Here is a 19,123-nt window from a genome sequence, read left to right on the forward strand (position 1 = left end):
CATGACACAACAGAGTTGTTAAAGAAACCAGAAATTTCCACATCATAGCCCCCCCTTTTTAAATTATGTTTTTTTCTATTATTAACAGCCTACATGAAATAGAAATAATTATGAGAACCATAAAACTAGAACTTTACATCATATTTTAAATAAGCTGCTTGTATACAACATATCAGACAATAGTCAAACAAAACATCCTTAAAATTTTATCATTAAATATTCAAACAAAGCAACCTTAAATTTCTATCAAAATATAATAGTCAAAACAACCTTAAATTTCTATCATTATACATCAATCTATGCCAAAGTAAAATATTTAAGACTAATAGATAAATTGATTATTTATTTATTTATTGTTGTTATTTCCCATTACCCCTTTTTCTCCATTGTTAGATAGAAGAGAAAGATCCCTGATTTAAACGTTATTTTGTTTCCTTCCTGACCATAACCAGTAACTCTATATGATAAACAATCATAACATGTCAAACAACCAAAAACATCCATCCTACCTTTTGGAAACAGGGGAGTTATGTTCTTAAAATTACTTGTCTGTAGGCAAAGATAATCTTTTTGGTACCCTATGAGATTTTGGATATTGACCAAATCCTGAGAAAGCTAGCTTGCCCTTTAGAATTTTTGTTTTGGCCGGGCAGTGGTGGCACATGCCTTTAATCCCAGCACTTGGGAGGCAGAGGCAGGCGGATTTCTGATTTCGAGGCCAGCCTGGTCTACAGAGTTAGTTCCAGGACAGCCAGGGCTACACAGAGAAACCCTGTCTCGAAAAACAAAAAACAAAAAACAAACAAAAAAAGTAAGTGGGAATAGCAAGGAAAATATACAAATTATGATATATATGAAAAAGGAGATATAAATTAATGCAGGGGATAAAATTGCTTAGCTGTTATTTTTTTCCTTACATAAAGGGCAAGGCCATTCCAGTAGCAAGAACAGGGGCTTTGGAAGTACTAGAAAATATGTGTTCTGGAAAATAGTGGTTAATGATCAGAGACTCAAATAAATGGTACAACTGAATGGTGTTGAAATACAAGATTTGGTGGATACAGGAGCTAACATTAGTATACTTTCCTAAAAGTCTTAGCATCCAGATTTGCCACTTCACGGGACACTTTGTCTTAATTGTGATAATTTACCAGGTCCTATAAACTGTGTGTAAACCTGAAGTGGATTAAAAAGTAAAGTTTTCATTTGTATCTTTATTTTATACAGCCCTTTAAAAAAAAAATATCAACCTGTGGGAAAGAATATTTGCTGTTTGTTTGTTTTTCTGTTGAGAGCCATATAGGAGTTTTTAGTATTCCTAACTTCGTCCTAGAATTCAGTTAGAATTCCAAGTGAGTTAAAATTCATTGCCTTTAACCTGCCATCTTGGAAGAGACTCCTACATTATAAGTACCTTAGTATAGAAAAAACTGCTGCTGGTTATGTTAATACGTGCCTGTGATCCTGGAACTTGAGAGGCTGGGGCCGGAGGACCCATAAGTTTGATGCCCGTGTTTGGGCTGCAGAGTGGGGCCTTTGTAATCAGTCATAACCAAAGCCAAAGGAACAAGCAAACCCAGATTTGTCTTTTTTCAGGGATGTTAAGAACAGGGGTGGACCCTAGACCTGACGAAATGCAGCTCGAAAGCTTCAACACTGACCTTGTCTGGGAGGCGGGTGCTTGCTTTACATGTTGTCACATAAGTCAGTATTGGCCTTGGGTCTCTTTAGATTGTGTCACGTTCAGGGAATGTGTTCTGGTGCTTTGAATGGTTCTTTTCATTCAATCATTCAATCTCTTTAGTAGGCAGGTGACAACTAAGTGGTGAGCTGTCTTTATGTGGCAGTCCCATTGTTCAGGTCACAAACTGGTTTCTAGCAAGTCTTTCTGCTCCTCTTCCCACCAGAGGCACACCTTCCTCTGCAGCCTTCACCAACCTCCACCAAATCGCTTCTGAGTAAAGGAAGCCCTTGGTGGTTATTTATAGCCTCCTGGGAACTGAGAGACATGTTAAGTTTTGCTTTGGAAGCCTTATCTCTAACTATCATCTAAAAATCGTTTTCTTCTTGAGAACTCTCAGGTCTCCGCCCTCCCTGTGGAGCAGGCGGTTTGTGGTGCAGGTTAGGGAGGAGGGGTGTGGAGGTAGCTCCTCTTCTGCCTCTGAGGAAGGCAGAGAGATTCTGAGCATATCATTCCCATCCCACTACTCTCCCTGCCTGTGTGTTCAGTCTGTAAGAAAGTAGGTTTCCATCCATCGTTGGCTTTGTGACGGGAAGGAAAACAAACCTAACTCATAAATGGATGCGTTTCTGACTAATGCCGTTGAGTTTTACCAGTCGCAGCTCCTTTTGACAGGGTCTATTGAATTTTAAGGAAACCCTGTGATGCAAAGAATGTTTCAAATCGCAGCCAGTTTCTGACCCTATGTTTTCTAAGATTTTTTGCAGTCGTGCCTACACAGATACATACCTGGGAGGTTGTTCTTGGTTAAATAGTGGAGGTTGTCTGTGGGAATGTGGATGAAAGCAGAACTCTGCCCTTATGTTTGTGGTACACCAATCAGTTGTGAGTCTGCTGATACTTTGTAAAGGTTTTCTTTTTACATCATTAATTCCAGGTTTAGATGAATTACTTTACTATGCATTGGTCATTTGCCTGCATGTATGTTTGAAGGTGCTAGATCCCCTGGAATTAGAGTTACAGACAGCTGTGAGCTAACAAGTGGGTGCTAGGAATTTAACCCTTGTCCTCTGGAAAAGCAGCCAGTGCTCTTAACCACTGAACTATCTCTCCAGCCCTAATTCCAGGTTTAGAATACTAGATGCAAATATAAAGGCCTATAAACAAAGCTGCTTATAACCTTTAACAGAGTATATTAATAATTTTAATGTAGCAATGCTTTCATTATTATAATAGCTTTGAAATTTTCATGGAAAATTTTATCTTCACTAAATTTCCTACAGTTAAACTCAACACAAAGCAAATGTTATATATAGTTCTGAATTCTGTATAGAAGTGTATTTTGTGGTAGTATCTTAAACATGTTCAGATTGTATCTTCTAAATGTGTGCATGTGTTTGAATGACTTTGACTTTTGATCTTTGCAGCTTGGGGTCTGGTTTTCTCTAGGCTGTGCCTACTTGGCCTTGGAAGACTATGGTGGATCTGCGAAGGCATTTCAGCGCTGTGTGACCCTAGAACCCGATGTAAGTTTGTTTTTCCCCCTTTCCCTATTTCAGCTCCTTTGTCTTTAAGTTATCTAAATTGTGCTGCATTTAGAGTAGCTGGGCTACTTTCTTCTACTTACATTAGTGCTTTACAGCCATCTGTGCTGTGATCTGCATTAACTTGTTACTGACAGGTTATCTTCCACTGTTAGGGCAGGTTACTAGTATCCACTTCTCAGTTCATGACATTTGCATCTTTTCTGCATTGGTGCATTTCTGAAATGCTTCTGTCACTAGCATTTATTTGCCAGTGTTTGGTAGACTTGTGTTTCCTTTCCTCTTGAGTATATACTAGTGGTAGAGCTGCTGGGTCATGTAGAGGCAGACTTGTCCAGAGGACCTATTTAATAAGCTTGCCAGCACTTAATCCAGAGTGAGGATTCCAGTTTCTCAACATCTTTGCCATCACTTGCTACTTTCTCTTGGGTGGTATCTCATGGCTTCAATGTATATTTCTTTTTTTGTTTGTTTTTTGTTTTGTTTTGTTTTGTTTTTTGGAGACAGGGTTTCTCTGTGTAGTCCTGGCTGTCCTGGAACTCACTCTGTAGACCAGGCTGGCCTCAAACTCAGAAATCCGCCTGCCTCTGCCTCCCAAGTGCTGGGATTAAAGGCGTGCGCCACCACCACCCGGCTCAATGTATATTTCTTAATGGATATTGTGTTGAATACTTTTGCATTTGTTTATTGGCTGATTTAGTGTTTTGGGGGAATGTTTAGTCATATCCTTTATCTATGTAAAAATTGTTTATGATTGTCGGGTTGTAAGGATTCTTTTTGTATTCTAACTATAAGGTACCTTATGAATAATAGATAACACCCTCCCATTTTTGTGTTTTTACTTTTTAATAAAGATTTGTTTTAAGAAAGATTTATTTTGTGTATACAAATGCTTTGCCTGCATGACTGTATGTGCACCATGTATATGCCTGGTGCTTGCATGCAGAAGAAGTCAGAGGAAGACATTAGATCTCCAGCACTGGAGTTACACATGGTGTGATCCACTATGTGGGTTCTGGGAATCAAACCTAAGTCCTCTGCAAGAGCAGCCAGTACTCTCGATTGTTGAGCTATCCCTCCAGCCCCTTCTCACTTCCTTCATAGTGCTCTTTAAAATACAACAATTATACATTTTATTTTATGTATATGGATGTTTTGCTAGCACATATATCTGTGCATTTCATGTGTGGCCCATGGAGGCCAGAAGAGGGCATCAGATCCCCTGGAGCTGGCATTAGAGACAGTGGTGAGCTGCCATATTGGTATTGGAGATTGAACCTGGGTCCTCTGCAAGAGCATCAAGTACTCTTAACTGCTGAGCCACCTCCCCAGCCCCTCTCTTACTTTGTTTTTGAGATCAACTTATTGTGTGTGCATCTGTGTGTGTGTATGTGTGTGCCTCTGTGTGTGGATGCATGCTTGAGTGCAAGTGCCATGACACCTATGTGGAGGTCATGTGACAGCTTGTTGAAGCCAGTTCTCTGCTTTTACCACATGTATCCAGGGATTGAATTGAGGTTGTCAGCCATGGTATTAGATGCCTTTACCAGCTGAGACATTTTTCTGACCATCATTTTAGTGTGTGTGTGTGTGTGTGTTGTATGTATGTATGTATGTATGTATGTATGTATGGCATGTGTGAAGATCAGAGGACATCTCTCTGGAGTTGATTCACTCCTATGAGTTCTGGGTATCCAGCTCAGGACCTCAGGCCTGTGTAGGCTTTAACCTACTGAGCTATCTTGCTGGCCCAAAAACTTAACATTTATTTTTTTTTATTTGCTTGGCTTGAATTTTTGGAGACCAGGTCTTGTTATTGTCTATGCTGTCCTGGATCTCACTATGCAGCTTAGGCTGGCTGAATGCTGGGATGACTGCATGGCCATGCCCAGTGATGACATCTTACTCTTCTGTTCTTTTCCCTTTGTTTCTGATCCATCACCAAAGCTAAGATCTCATGATTGACCTCTGCCCTGCCCCCCTCCTTTTTTTCTTTAGTTATTGGATCTTGAACTCTGGGTCCTTGGGGGCTAGGCAGCTGCTTGCCCAATGAGCTATAATCTCAGTGCGGGTCCTACCTTTTCTTCTAAGAGTTTGCTTAGTGTCAGCTCTAGACTCCCTTAATTTTTGTTTATAGTATAAAAAAGGGTTCAGTTTCATTCATTTGCACAGTTAGATTTCATCAGCTATTGTCTCTGTGCTAAGCACCACTCACAGACGCTTTGAGGGGAGGTGTAGGCATGGTGAGTATGCTCAGACAGTGGCTGTGCACGCCGTTAATCTCAGCACTTGAGAGGCAGAGGCAGATGGATTTCTGAGTTTGAGGCCAGCCTGGTCTACAGGACAGCCAGGCTACACAGAGAAATCCTGTCTTGAAAAACTAAAACCAAAACAGAGAGAGAGAGAGAGAGAGAGAGAGAGAAAGAAAGAAAATGATAAGCATGAACACCCAGATGGTTCTCTTTCACAGTTGCTTTGGCTGTTCAGGGCTCCTTAGTTTTCCATGTTGAATTTTAACATCAACTTCTGAAAAAAAAAAAAAAAAAGGTATCTGAGGTGTTACTAAGGGTTTCATTTCAGCAGTATGCCACCATGAATGTAGAAAACCTAGGTCTGTGCTCTTTCCTCCTTTCCTTCTTTTTCTACCAACCAAATGCCTTCCCTCCCCTCCCTCCCTCCCTCCCTCCCTCCCTCCCTCCCTCCCTCCCTCCCTCCCTCCTCCCTCCCTCCCTCCCTCCCTCCCTCCCTCCCTCCCTCCCTCCCTCCCTCCCTCCCTCTGTGTTTTTGTGTGTTGGGGGATAATGTGCATGGTATGTCTGAGGACAGCCCTCATGTGGAGCTGATTTTTCTCCTTCTACTTCGTAGGTGTCAGTGATCAAACGCAAGCCATTAGGCTTGGCAGTGACCCTTGACCTGCTGAAGCACCTTGCTAGGCCCCTGCTTCCTCTTCCTTCTCTTCATTTCTCCCCTCTCCCCTCTTCCATCCTACAAACAAGCTATGCACATATTCTATGATAGAGAATTATTAGCCATAACCTTACTGCATTCGGAATCAAAGCCAAGCCCTTGTGCATCTGACCATAATTCTTATTTTATTCTGTAAAGCATTGCTGACAGTAGTCCACAAAAAACTTACATGCAAATTATGAACAATAATTAAAGATTATGTTGGCAGACTATGTTTCGGATGCTTGATACCATCCAAAATGGGCCCTGTTCTCAGCTTTCTAAATCATCACATTTAGTCTTTTCAGAATAACCTACTGTGGTTGGTTAGATCTCTCCCTCTCACTGTGTGTGTTGAGGAGCATTACATGTAAGAGTGTGTATGTACCTGTGTGTGAGTGTCTGGAGGCCATAAATTGGCATTGTTTGTTTCTTTAAGTCAAGGTCTCTCCCTGTGCCTGGAGCATCAGCTTGGAGACCCTGTTGCCGACTCCCAGTGCAGGGTTACAGGTACACATCACTACACTGTGCTCTGCACTGGGCTCTGGGCTTCCGAGCTCAGGTCCACTTGCACGTGCAGTGAGTACTTTACTCAGCCATTGTCTTTGCAGGCCCTGCCGTTAGCTTTTATAAGCTAAATTAACTTTTTTTTTTGGGGGGGGGGTCTAATGAGAATAGAGATTATATGATAAAGGGCATTTGCTTAATGGACCCCGGCTTTTGTCTTTCACCTCACAGGCACCATAACTGTATCTTTGAAATAGTAACCAAATGTCACCTCCTTCACTCTCTTCCTTGTCCTCTTAGTGCAGTAAAACTTAAAGACTGCACAGTCAAATGAACAGTCTGGACAGTTTCTAGAGTGAGATGCTGAAAACTCCATTGCCCCAGCAGCTCCCTCATGTCCTTCCTCCTGTCACCATGGACTCCTTCTCCTGTGTCCCTTAGTAGCTATGCTGTAAGGTTTTCCTTTATATGTTTTTTTGCATCTTCATATTAATTAAATTGTACATTAGTTATTCAGATTTCTTTGACTTGGGATATATTTCAGATTTTGTGTCCTGCTAGTTGTAATAGCAGGATTCCTTTTTAATGCCTTGTGGCATCTATAATGTGTGCATGCCTCATCCTGTTGAAGGGTCTTTGCATCATTTTACAGTAGTGTGAATAACCCTGTTGTGGACATTTTACACAAATCTTTATGTGGACATAGTTTGTAAAAACCTGAATTGAGATTGCTTGATCCTGTTATAAGTACTTCTGGGTTTCAATTTTATTTTGGGAGGTAAGCTTTCTTGGACTGAGCTGAGTGTCATGATTAGACACTCAGAACTCTGTTCCTGCTTGTCCAGACTAAACTCTGGGCACTGTGTGGCCTCCAGAATTTTCATTCAGCACAAAGCATTTTGACACGGTGTCTCTCCCCTGCGCACCCCACCCCACCCCCGTCTCAGAACATTTTGCCATGTAGTAAAGCTTTTTGCCCAGCCTTGGACGTGGGGTGCTTACTGAACTTTCTAGAACTTGCCCTTGTACCTCTCTCCTATTGTGCTTAGCTGCAGATTCTAGCTGCCTTCTCAGCCCTGCAGCCTGGTCCCCTTTCTTCATCCCAGTGGGCTTGCTTGCTGTGATTGGTGTCTGCCTGTCTGTGTGGGAGCCCTGAGTGCATCTGTGGACAGAGGCCATGCTGACTGCTGCCACACTTTAGTGCTCTCTCCCCTCCAGGGCCATTCCTGGGCTGCTGCTGTCTGACTCCCCAAACAGTTCTTATTTTGTCTACTTTGTACATTTTTATGGTGAGAAGGCTAGCCAGTTACTAGCTTTGTCACATCTGGAAGGGGTGGTCAGTACCATTTAATTTTAAAATTCTATGTGTGGCAGTTAAAAACTATATTTTATTAAAAAATAGAACAAAGTAAAATTCATACCATTCTTATTAGCATCAATATTTATATAAGTCTTGATTTTACTTGAATATATAAAATAGACATATTAGTTAAATTATATTGTGAATTTCCAACTATTTTCTATGTCAAAATTTGAAAATAAAAATTTAACTGAACTCTGAGTCAATGCTGCGATGGCTATATCATTGGTTTAGGGCTTTAAAATTTTTTTGTAAGGAATAAAAATAAAGTTTAATTTGGCTTTATGCCTTTTTTCTTTCAAATATATTATTAAAAATTGTGATTTTTTTTAAGGGTACATAACAGATTAGGAGAATGGGTTCTATTTTAGCTTTAGCAAGTGTCTTACCTAGAACATTCTCTAACTGGAGTATTTGTTATTTTAGAATGCTGAGGCTTGGAACAATTTATCTACTTCCTATATTCGACTGAAGCAAAAGTAAGTACGTGAGACAAATGTGAAGAACTTGGTTTTTCCTTAGAATTGTAAGGTTTCTCTAATTGAATCGTAAATCTGTGTCTAACTCTCTTTCCTATCCTTCCTTGTATATAAGTTAGAATAGCTTAAGTAACCTTTGAATTCTAATTGTATAGTTATTTCTTGAAAACACTTAATGTATGATAAAGCATATATTATAAATAATAAGATAAAATCTCTTGAAATTGGTATTTACTGCCGAAGTTTTTCACCTTAAATTTCATTACATGATAAAAACAAACAGACCTTCAGTTGGTCAACTCAACTGGTAGTTTTCTTATTAACTGTCTTAGACATTTTTATAAAATATAAATATAACTCATCTTTTCTGGAGATGTAGATTTAAGAACTAAAACAATATTATTGTAAAAATTGATTTGCGATACAAGCTGTGTGTGGTGACTTGAGAGGAGAAAGCAAAGGGAGCTGCAGTAGAGCAGGCGTCTGTCTGAAAGGGAGCTTCGTGTGGTAGAGCAGGCGTCCGTCTGTTCACCTTTTGTGTGTCGGGAACAGCCCTGTGGAGATCTCAGAAGAGAAGGTTTGTGATCCTGACAAAGATGCGTGTCTCATACTGAAGCTGGGTTGGAAGGGCCTGTGGAAAGGATAAAAGGATGCCTTTCGGGCAAAGGAAGTGATGTGGCCAAATGCAGAGTGACACAAATGAGTGGATTATTTTAGGAGGTGGCAGTAAAATAATAGTCGAGCTGTGGAGTAGTGTGAGCTCTAATGGAAAGGAAGGAAAGAAAAGTAGGTTGCGCTTAGCTCACTGTGCCCCCATCACCTGATACATTGAAACCATCCTGTTAGGAATAGCTGGAGAGTTTGGTAGGGAAATCAACAGAGAAGTCTTTAGAAAGATCTAAGGAGGCGGTGTATGAGGCAGGGTAGACAGGAAACCAGAAGCTGGGAAACCAGATAAGCAGTCCAGACACTACTAAGTGTCTAACTTAGTGGACTAAGAATCTGCAGGTGCCAACAGCAGCCCAGCCGGCTGTGAGAGTGAAGGATACGGGAGAGAAAGGATTACTACAGCCAGAGCTTTAATGTCTAATGAGAGGGGAGCTTCCCATTTGTGCTTAGCCTTGCTTTCAGACTTGGTATCTGTTGCGAAGTCACAAAATATTCCTGAAGATATTAAGACCATTTTACATTGAGATCATGAAATGCTTCCTCTGCTCTTGGATGTCAGTTTGTTCTACCGTTCTCTTACAAATACTACTGTTCTTGATTACAGTGGTCAGTGTTGATGCTTACTGGATACCTGGTGCTCTAGGGCAGTTGGAATCGGTGTTAATGGGATCTGGTCAGTGGTTTCTGAGATAATGCTGTATGCAGTGAGGCTCTTTTTTTAAAGGGTTATTTATTTTTACTCTATGTGTCTGAGTCTTTGCTTGTATGGATGTGTTCCATGTTCATGCCTGGTGCCCACAAAGGCCAGAAGAGGGCATTGGAACCCCTTGGAACTGGACTTACAGAAGATGATCATGAGTGCCCTGTGAATGCTGCTAACAGAACCCAGGTCTTCTTCTAGAGAAGCCTGAATTGTTCTCTTTCATTTATTTGCTGTGACTCTAAACATAAGCAATGTTTGATTCATAAAATTATTTCTGAGATAATTACTATTTCCCCCAAAACAATATTTATATACTAAAATGGTCTCATCTGTTGTGTTGTGAGCACTGCAGTGCCCTTTCTCCTTCCTGTCTGATCTTTCCAGGTAGCAGGCCCTTGGATACATTTCTTTCATAGTCTAGCTTCTCCAGTGACACCGAGATGAAACTTCTTAGGAAAAAGCTATTCCTACCAAGAGAGAAATGCAAACAGTTCATTTCAGTGTTTGTGTGTGCACGTGTGTGTAGAGGATGGACGACAGCTCTGGGTGTTATCTTCAGAAACAACCATCCGCCCCCTTTGAAACAGGGTTTCTCATTGGCCCAGAGCTCACAAACCAGGCTAAACTGACTGGCCAATGAATCCCAGGGATCCTCTGGACCCCACCTCCTCCAACTGACATTATAAGTAGACATCACCATACCCATTATTTTTGTTGTTGTTGTTGTTGTTATCAAATACTTTTTTTATTGGATATTTTCTTTATTTACATTTTAAATGTTATCTCCTTTCCTGGTCCCTACCCCCCAAAAAACTCCTTATTCTACCCCTTCTCCCCTGCTTTTATGAGGGTGCTCCCCCACCCACCCACCCATTCTTGCCTCCCCACCCTCAAATTCCCATACACTGGGGTATCGAGCCTTCACAGGACCAAGGGCTTCTCCTCCCATTGATGCCTGACAAGGCCATCCTCTGCTACATATGCAGCTGGAGCCATGTGTCCCTTCATATGTACTCCTTGGTTGTGGTTTAGTCCCTGGGAGCTCATGGGGTGGGGGTCTGGTTAGTTGATATTATTGTTCTTCCTATGGGGTTGCAAACCCCTTCAGTCCTTTCTTTAACTCCACCACTGGGGACCCCATTGGGGACCCCATGCTCAGTCCAGTGGTTGGCTGCGAGCATCCACCTCTGTATTTGTCAGGCTCTGGCAGAGCCTCTCAGGAGACAGCTATATCAAGCTCCTATCAGCATGTACTTCTTGGCATCTGCAATAGTGTCTGGCCATTATTTTTATGTCGGGGATCAAACCCAGATTCTTGTGCTTATAAGATGGGTGCTTTGTAGATAAAGCCAGCCCCCTACCCACCCCCTCATTTAAAGTTTTGGGCTCAGGAACCTGTGATTGGGGGCACACAGATATCCTATATCATTGATTGTTGCCTGTTGAATTGCTCTTCAAGAAGATGACTTGATTTCCACTCCTTTGTAAATAGGAGAATGGAGGCGGCTCAATACTTGCTCTTACAAGGGAAACAAGTGCTAAGAGATAAAGAAAGGAGGAGACAGTCCATACAAACAATCCATTTGCATTTTGAAAGCTGCTTCTTTTTTTTTTTTCCTTTTTGAAATTTCTTTTTATTTTTACTAGTAGTTATTTAAGTTACTATGTTCAGTCAATACTACCTCAATCTTTGTACATTTAAATGTGTTTGATTTTTCATTTCTTTTTGAGTGGCAAGTTTAGCTGGTTATGAAAGTTTAGGCTAACTTCACTTGGTATTTTGGTATTACGTATTTAATTGTTTTTTATCATCTTGTTGCTGATGAAATACCTCCTGTTTTCCAGTTGTTATTCTTTTTTAAATATTAGGTTACCTTCATGTTTTTAAATTTTACTTTATATGTCTATGTTGCTTAGAATATTCTGTATACTTTTTTAGACCGAAGAATTTGAATCTTTGCTTTGTTCTGAACAATGTTCAGCCGCCATCTTTGATACATAGCATCCTGCCGTTTACTTGCATTCCTGTACTCTGGAATTTCTATCAGATTTATATCTAAGTTTTATTCTTTCCTCTGTTTCCTCATTCTTTGTTTTTTTTTTTTTTTTTTTTTTTTTTTTTTTTTTTTTTTTTAATAATCTGCATATTGGCAAGCATCTCATTATTCTTTTTTTTTTTTTTTTTTTTTTTTTTTTTTTTTTTTTTTTTTTTTTTTTTTTTTGGTTTTTTGAGACAGGGTTTCTCTGTGTAGCCCTGGCTGTCCTGGAACTCACTCTGTAGACCAGGCTGGCCTCGAACTCAGCAATCCACCTGCCTCTGCCTCCCAAGTGCTGGGATTAAAGGCGTGCGCCACCACCGCTCGGCAGTATTCTTTTTCAATTCACCAGTTTTCTCTTGAGTTATATTTAATGTGGTATTAGGCACATGCTGAGTGCTGGTTGTTCTTCTGTTGTCTTGTCCCTGGGCATATTTTGAAACAAATATGTTCAAAGACTTAGTAGATTACTTCTTTTGTTTTGTTTTGTTTTGCTTTTTTAAAAAAGCATACAAAAAATAAGGTTTCATTATGGAACTTTTCAAACAAAATTAGTTTTTGTTGTTCCTCCCTCTACTTCGCCCTTCCCTCTCTGTCTGTCCAGGTATCTGCCTTTATACTTTAATGTCATGTGTGTCCTTTTGCACACATCTCCCACTGTGCCTACTTAACACCTCTTGTTCCTCTCTGATGGACCCCTATTTTTGATGGATTACTTAACAGTAGCATAGGGTCTGGAGAGATGGCTCAGTGAAGAGTGCACTGGCTGCTCTTCCAGAGGACCCGGCTTCAGTTTCTAGTGCTCACATGGCAGTCCATAGCCATCTGCAACTCCAGTTTCAGGAGATCTGATTCCTTCTATTGGCCTCCATATGCATCAGATATGTTCATGGTGCACAGACATACAGATAGGCACATAAAATAACAAAAATTTTATTCAAAAAGTTGACCTTAAGTTTAATAATTTTATGTCCTGTTGGGTAATGTTCACTGTCCTATCTTTGTATAGATTCTCCCTGCCCCAAGTTGTAGGATTTGTTTTATAGATTTATTTAGAGTAGAGGAGATTTTTGTTTTATTTTGACCTCGTGTTCACCCTGACCACTGTCCTGCTTCCCACTATTTGTATTGAGAGACTGCAGCCTTACTTGGTGGTTTACTCTAGGTTGGAGTCTGGAACTTGGATCCAACAAGTTGATGTCTTGTTAAAATGTTCTTGTTAGTAGTAAATAAATCAAGGAAGACATATTTCCATAGAGTACTATGTGTCCCTCAGATCATTATTGAACTGTATGGGGAACCTTGGTGGTTTTGTGTTACTTGGGCATCTGATTGGCAAGTGATGTATTAATACAAGATGGAAGAGTAGTGTCTTAGGGTTTTACTGCTGTGAACAGACAACGTGACCAATGTAAGTCTTATAAAGGACAACATTTAATTGGGACTGGCGTACAGGTTCAGAGGTTCAGTCCATTATCATCAAAGCAGGAGCATTGCAGCATCCAGGCAGGCATGGTGCAGACAGAGCTGAGAGTTCTACATCTTCATCTGAAGGCTGCTAGGAGAAGACTAAATTCTGGGCAGCTAGGATGAGGGTCTTATAGCCCACACCCACAGTGACACACCTACTCCAACAGGGCCACGCCTTCTAATAGTGCCACTCCCTGGGCCCGAGCATATTCAAACCATAGCAAGTAGCTATTCACGTTCATGTTCACATGTGGTTAGCCATGATTTGTCCTAACTGAAAAGACTTGGTTGTTCATTTCTTTGACATTTGACCTTCCACAGAGTCAAAGCTTTTAGAACGTTACAGGAAGCTCTCAAGTGTAACTACGAACACTGGCAAATCTGGGAAAACTACATCCTCACCAGCACTGATGTTGGGGAGTTTGGGGAAGCCATCAAAGCTTACCACCGGCTCTTGGACCTCAGAGACAAATACAAAGACGTTCAGGTAGGAGAGTTATATTTTGTTATTTTAGTTTGGGTTTCGTACTGACCCTCTGTTCTGTGATATAAGTTGTTTTCTTTACTGTGAAACATACGTAGTATATGTAAACAGCATTTTTGTTCTTTAGTCTTTCCAATTACTTAGAGTTAGTAGCATTTCGACGTTAACTGTCTTGGTGCCATCACACACAGTATTGCTGCAGCTCAGATACGCTAGGATGACTTATGGTTTACATGCATACTGTCAATGTGCAGAAATGAAATAGAAAGTTCTTTGCATGACTTACTACTCTGGGTAACTCCATGCCCTCTGTGGTTTGTAATAGTAGGAGTAAATTCTGTATGTATTCATGTAGTGTTTGCTATGTGCTTGCTAAGGGTTGTTTGCAACACTTAAAGAGATAGTCGTTTTGGTTATGAAGTTATTGTTAAAGAAAGTATTGGAGATTTGCATCCACTGTGTTTGCTATCTAATAGAATTAAATAAACAAGACCTTTGGAGCTGAATTATGATAGAAAATGATGTACAAAGAGAAAATACTCAAGGGTTTATTGGTTATGAAGTGAGAAGTCTGGAAAACTACTTAACTCTTCAGGCCTTGTAACAGTCAACATAAGCTATTTAAAATGACTGATTCGAAATTATCAAGACAGTATAGAACACACACAGATGTCACATCAATATATGATAATGCCTTGCAAATCTCATGACATAAATATGTCAATTCCAAATAGAGCTTATCACAGCCCTGTATTAATGCCCTGTGTTTAGCTCACTATGTGTCTTGAAAGCTCAGCTGGCTGAGTTAACTTTAAGGCTTGGGTTTACTGGGAAAATCTATAACTTCAAGTAAAACTACCCACATGGAAAAGAGGTACAAACTTTCTGTTGGTTCTCCTTCTTTTTCTCTTCTTCCACCATCTTTTCTTTATAATTGTTATTCATTGTAGAAAGAAGGGATTGCATTTTAGAGTATAGAAATTGCTTTAAATGCAAGGCTGTGTAAAGTCAGCCTGATGCCATTCTTCTGCTGTCGTTTGCTTCTGTCATTCATCCATATTCTTTCTGGTGTGAGTAGGGTTGCTCTTCTGAGTCTGTCCCTCAGCCCTCAGTAATCTGCCTATCCACAAAGGACTAGTATCATTGGCTCTCTGGCTTGGCTTTGAGGATCTAGGAAAAGCCCTGACCATCCATTCATGCTTGACACCAAGAGGGGTTAGTTCTATAAGGAGAATCTAAGTGGCCTAGTCTAGAGCCTTCCCTTGTAATAGATTAGGAGCTGGCCTTGTGTGGTGGGTGGAATGTAAGCACAAAAGGTGGGAACCTTTTCTGTTTTCTCTGCCACTCACCCTTCCCTGCGTTCTAAGGAAGTGGGCTATAGGACCCTTATCCTACCTGCCTGGAAGTCAGTATTCTGCTAGCAGCCTTCAGATGAAGATGTAGGACTCCCAGCTCCTCCTGCACCATGCCTGCCTAGACGCTGCCATGTTCTTGCCTTGATGATAATGGACTGAACCTCTGAACCTGTAAGCCAGACCCAATTAAATGTTGTTCTTACAAGAGTTGCCTTGGTCATGGTATCTGTTCACAGCAATAAAATCTTAACTAAGACAGTGCTCCTAACCCTTATACCTTTTTATAGATATGGATTGTAGTGATTTAATTTTTTCCCATTGTGAATATATAAAGTATATAAGTGTATATTTATTTTAATATAGACAATGATATAAACTAGAGAGAGATTATCCTGGTTTTTTTTCCTCCTAGTATTTATAAAAGGAATAAGTGGATGAGTAAATTGTTGTTGTTGTTTTCTTCAATCAATATTGAGTGAAATATTAGATTGGTAAAATTTGGGAACAGCATTGTGTAATAACACTACTTTTCTAACATCTGTACTTAATAACATCTGTTCTTACATATATGCTCTTACATAGTGGCCATTGAACCTGATTCCATGTTTATTAGTCTTTATTCAGTTTCCAGGTTCTATTCTAATGAAAAGTGAACAGCCAGGTGCACAAATCCTTGTGCAGTTGCTGCTTCCCTTGGGCACGTTCTGTGGTCCACATTTCTTCCTGGTTTCTTGTTTTTAGTCTTAGTCTTGGTAAGTTGTCAGTCATTTGGAAAGAGAATTTAAGTTTTATATAGTAACATCTTATCTGTTTGGGGGAGTGACACATATGGCGTGCTTAGTATGTTCTTGCCGCTTAACACAGGTCATCTTTTTTTTTTTTTTAAATATTATTTATTTAATGTATATGAGTACACTGTTGCTCTCTGCAGACACACCAGAAGAGAGCATCCAATCCCATTACAGATGACTGTAAGCCACCATGTGGTTGCTGGGAATTGAACTCAGGGCCTCTGGAAGAGCAGTCAGGGCTCTTAACCACTGAGCCATCTCTCCAGCCCAACACAGGTCATCTTTATAGAGCACATAGTACACTAAAGATTCTTTAAGGGGCAGACTATTGCAGCGAGGCCCAGAAAGTGGATATGGTTAGTGGGAATCGAAGGATAGCATCACATGGAAGTGTACCTTAGTGTCTGAGGGAAGATTTATGTGAGGTATGATGTTTCCTCATCAGATTAATATGCATGTAAATTGTTTCTAATAAAGTTTTCTTAATTGAGATATAAATTACTTGTAATAAAACATGGAGATTTTTAGCTTCATACATTGACTGTTATATATTCTAATGTAACCCGACTCCCCTTTTTGCCACTGCAGAGTCCTCTTATGTTCCATTTTAGTCACTTGAGCCACCACCCTTTCCCCAAGTAAGAAACAAGCTTGAGATTTCTGTCAACACAGTTCACTGTCCCTTTTCTTGAGCATCCCATAGCGGTCCCGTGTAGCTGTGTATTGGTGGTATGCCTTGTGGAGATTTGTTTGATATTTTCTTTGGAATCATGAAAAGGTGCTATTGATGGGCAGCAGGGCAGGCTGCCAACCAAATAAAAGTCGAGAATAAATGATGATTGAGCATTACCTGAGAGAAAGAGAGAGGAAACAGATCCACTTTGTATAAATTACAGCTTTGGAAAATAGATGCTATCTCTGTTTTACTGGAGGAACCTGAGGCTCAGCAAGGTAAGCCAATAGAGTTGATGTGTTTTAGCTGACAGGCAGTAGAAGACTGGAAAGCCAGGGCTGGAAATCTGGCGCGTGTGTGTGTGTGTGTGTGTGTGTGTGTGTGTGTGTGCGCATGTACGCACACATGTGCCTGTGGAGATCTCCAGGGGCCCGTGTTAGTTGTCTTCTTCAGTGGTTTATCACCTTATTTTCTGAGACAGGGTCTCTTACTGAACTGGAAGCCATGTACTTGGCAAGCATAGACAGCCAGTGAGCCCCAGCCATCCTCCTGTCTCAGCCTCCCTAGTTCTAGGATTATAGATACACACCAGTATTATGTATCTATGTATTATAGATACATACCAGCAGTCCTGGTAGGAGGGTGCTGTAGATTCAAACTGAGGGCTTCTTGTTCTTGAGCAAGCACATTACCGACTGGGCCATTTTCCCAGCACGGCTCCATCCCAACTTGTTAGAGCTTTTTGTTTTGTTTTTGTTGTTATCGTGAAGGAACACAAAGGAAAATGCTCAGCTTCTGTCTTATCTTCCTAACGAAGCTTTGGGGAAGCCAAATGTTAGGTTATCAGTCCAGGAAACAGCATCTTACTTAGAGAACTCCAAGTAGAGCAGAGTTAGACAAACAGTGGAGGTGGGAAATTGCTTCATTTCTGGCCTGAAGCCCTCCTGGAAGTTTTTGTAACAGGACCCGAGGTAGTCCTATTCCTTCCTGCTCTGAAGACCTACAGGATTCAGAGGGCTGAACTCTGTGCAGTGGGCCAAGATTGTGATGAGATTTGGCTGAGGACTTCAAGGTTAGTGTGTTAGGGGAGATGATGGAAATGCTTTTGCCAAGACTGCCCAGCTTTTGTTTATATTAGAATTGCCTCTCCGTTATGTGTGTGTGAGGCCTTCTCTCTTCCAGGATCAGTGTGGTCTTCACAGTCATCTACACTTGGTGCATTCCTCAAGCATGGTCTGGGATAGAGGTGAGATATAGATGTCGAGCTTAAAAAAACAAATCCAAACAACAAAAGCCCCACCCAACCTATCTGCCAGCCAAGAAGCCTACATCTGCAAAACCAAATGTTGTGCGCCTGTATTCCAAGTATTTGAGGCTGAGGCAGAAGATTCCGAACAGTGTGAGACCAGCCCAGGCCATTTAACACAAACAAAGAGATGAGGGGCAAATTATGACATTCTCAGGTTTTAAACTCCTAGGGATTTGTTACTATAAGCCTTCCCTGCAGGAGGTTCTGACAGGAGTGTTGAGTTTTTGGATGAAATCAAAGTGTACTACATAATGCCTCAGCCTGGATGAAGCCATAGATGTCACACTAGACACAGTGCATAAGCAGTATTGTGATAAGTTTGTAACACTACTCTTTGTTTTCTATACGCTTTGTCTATGGTTGGTTTTCTGTACAGTTTGTAATTAATAAGTTTAAAGAATTTGGTTTATATAGGAGGCACACAGTATCTAAGGACAGTCTGTTGACAAACATTAGAACGAGGCACCTGTGGGGTTACAGAAGCAAATGTTTTCACATTATTAAATTTTATACAGATGACCACAGGACTCTGTAAAACTAAAACTATGGCTTCTGTGTTTTCCTCAAGTGCACTTTCTAGATGAGGTTAACTCTCAAATTAGTCTCAATAGATTTATAAAGTATCTTCTCTAAACACCACAGGGTGAAATTAGAAATAGAAGCAAAATGAAACAAAAACAAACAAACAAAAAAACCAAAAGTAAAACCAAAAAAATTACAGAATTATGGGAAGTAAAGAATATGCTCTTAAATACTCAGCAGCTGTGGTGGTTTAAATGAGAATGGCCCCTGCAGACTTGATTGCTTTATCACCAGGCAGTGCCACCACTTGAAAGGATTAGGAAGTGTGGCTCTGTTGGAGGAAATACTTTTCAAGTTCAAGCCAGGCCCAGTATCTCTCTCTCTCCCTATTGTCTGTGAATCAAGATGTAGAACTCTCAGCTACTTCTCCAGCACCATGTCTGCCTGCATGCTGCCATGCTTCCCTTCATGATAAAAATTGAATGAACCTCTGAAAAACTGCAAATGAACCCCAATTAATTGCTTTTCTTTATAAGAATTTCTGTGGTCATCTTGTCTCTTCATAGCCATTGAACACTTAGTAAGACAGTAGAT

General features: G+C 40.5%; 1 protein-coding gene across 5 annotated transcripts in view; it reads left to right on the plus strand.

Annotated features, from left to right (window-relative positions):
- Ttc27 (tetratricopeptide repeat domain 27) overlaps positions 1–19,123 on the plus strand; it is a 123,657-nt gene that overhangs the window by 90,984 nt on the left and 13,550 nt on the right. For 4 of the 5 annotated variants that reach the window (XR_013113312.1, XR_013113313.1, XM_034514647.2 and 1 more), the window contains exons 14-16: positions 3,109–3,207; positions 8,465–8,517; positions 13,717–13,882. Coding sequence is in view for 3 of the 5 variants with exons in the window: in XM_034514647.2 (XP_034370538.1) it covers positions 3,109–3,207; positions 8,465–8,517; positions 13,717–13,882 (318 nt within the window). In the remaining 2 variants the exon portion in view is untranslated. Of the gene's footprint in view, positions 1–3,108; positions 3,208–8,464; positions 8,518–13,716; positions 13,883–15,246; positions 15,537–19,123 lie in introns of those variants that run through there. The other variant, XM_076942285.1, reaches the window with a different exon arrangement.

Source organism: Arvicanthis niloticus, chromosome 11 (assembly GCF_011762505.2).
Source record: "Arvicanthis niloticus isolate mArvNil1 chromosome 11, mArvNil1.pat.X, whole genome shotgun sequence".
Classification (NCBI taxonomy): domain Eukaryota; kingdom Metazoa; phylum Chordata; class Mammalia; order Rodentia; family Muridae; genus Arvicanthis; species Arvicanthis niloticus.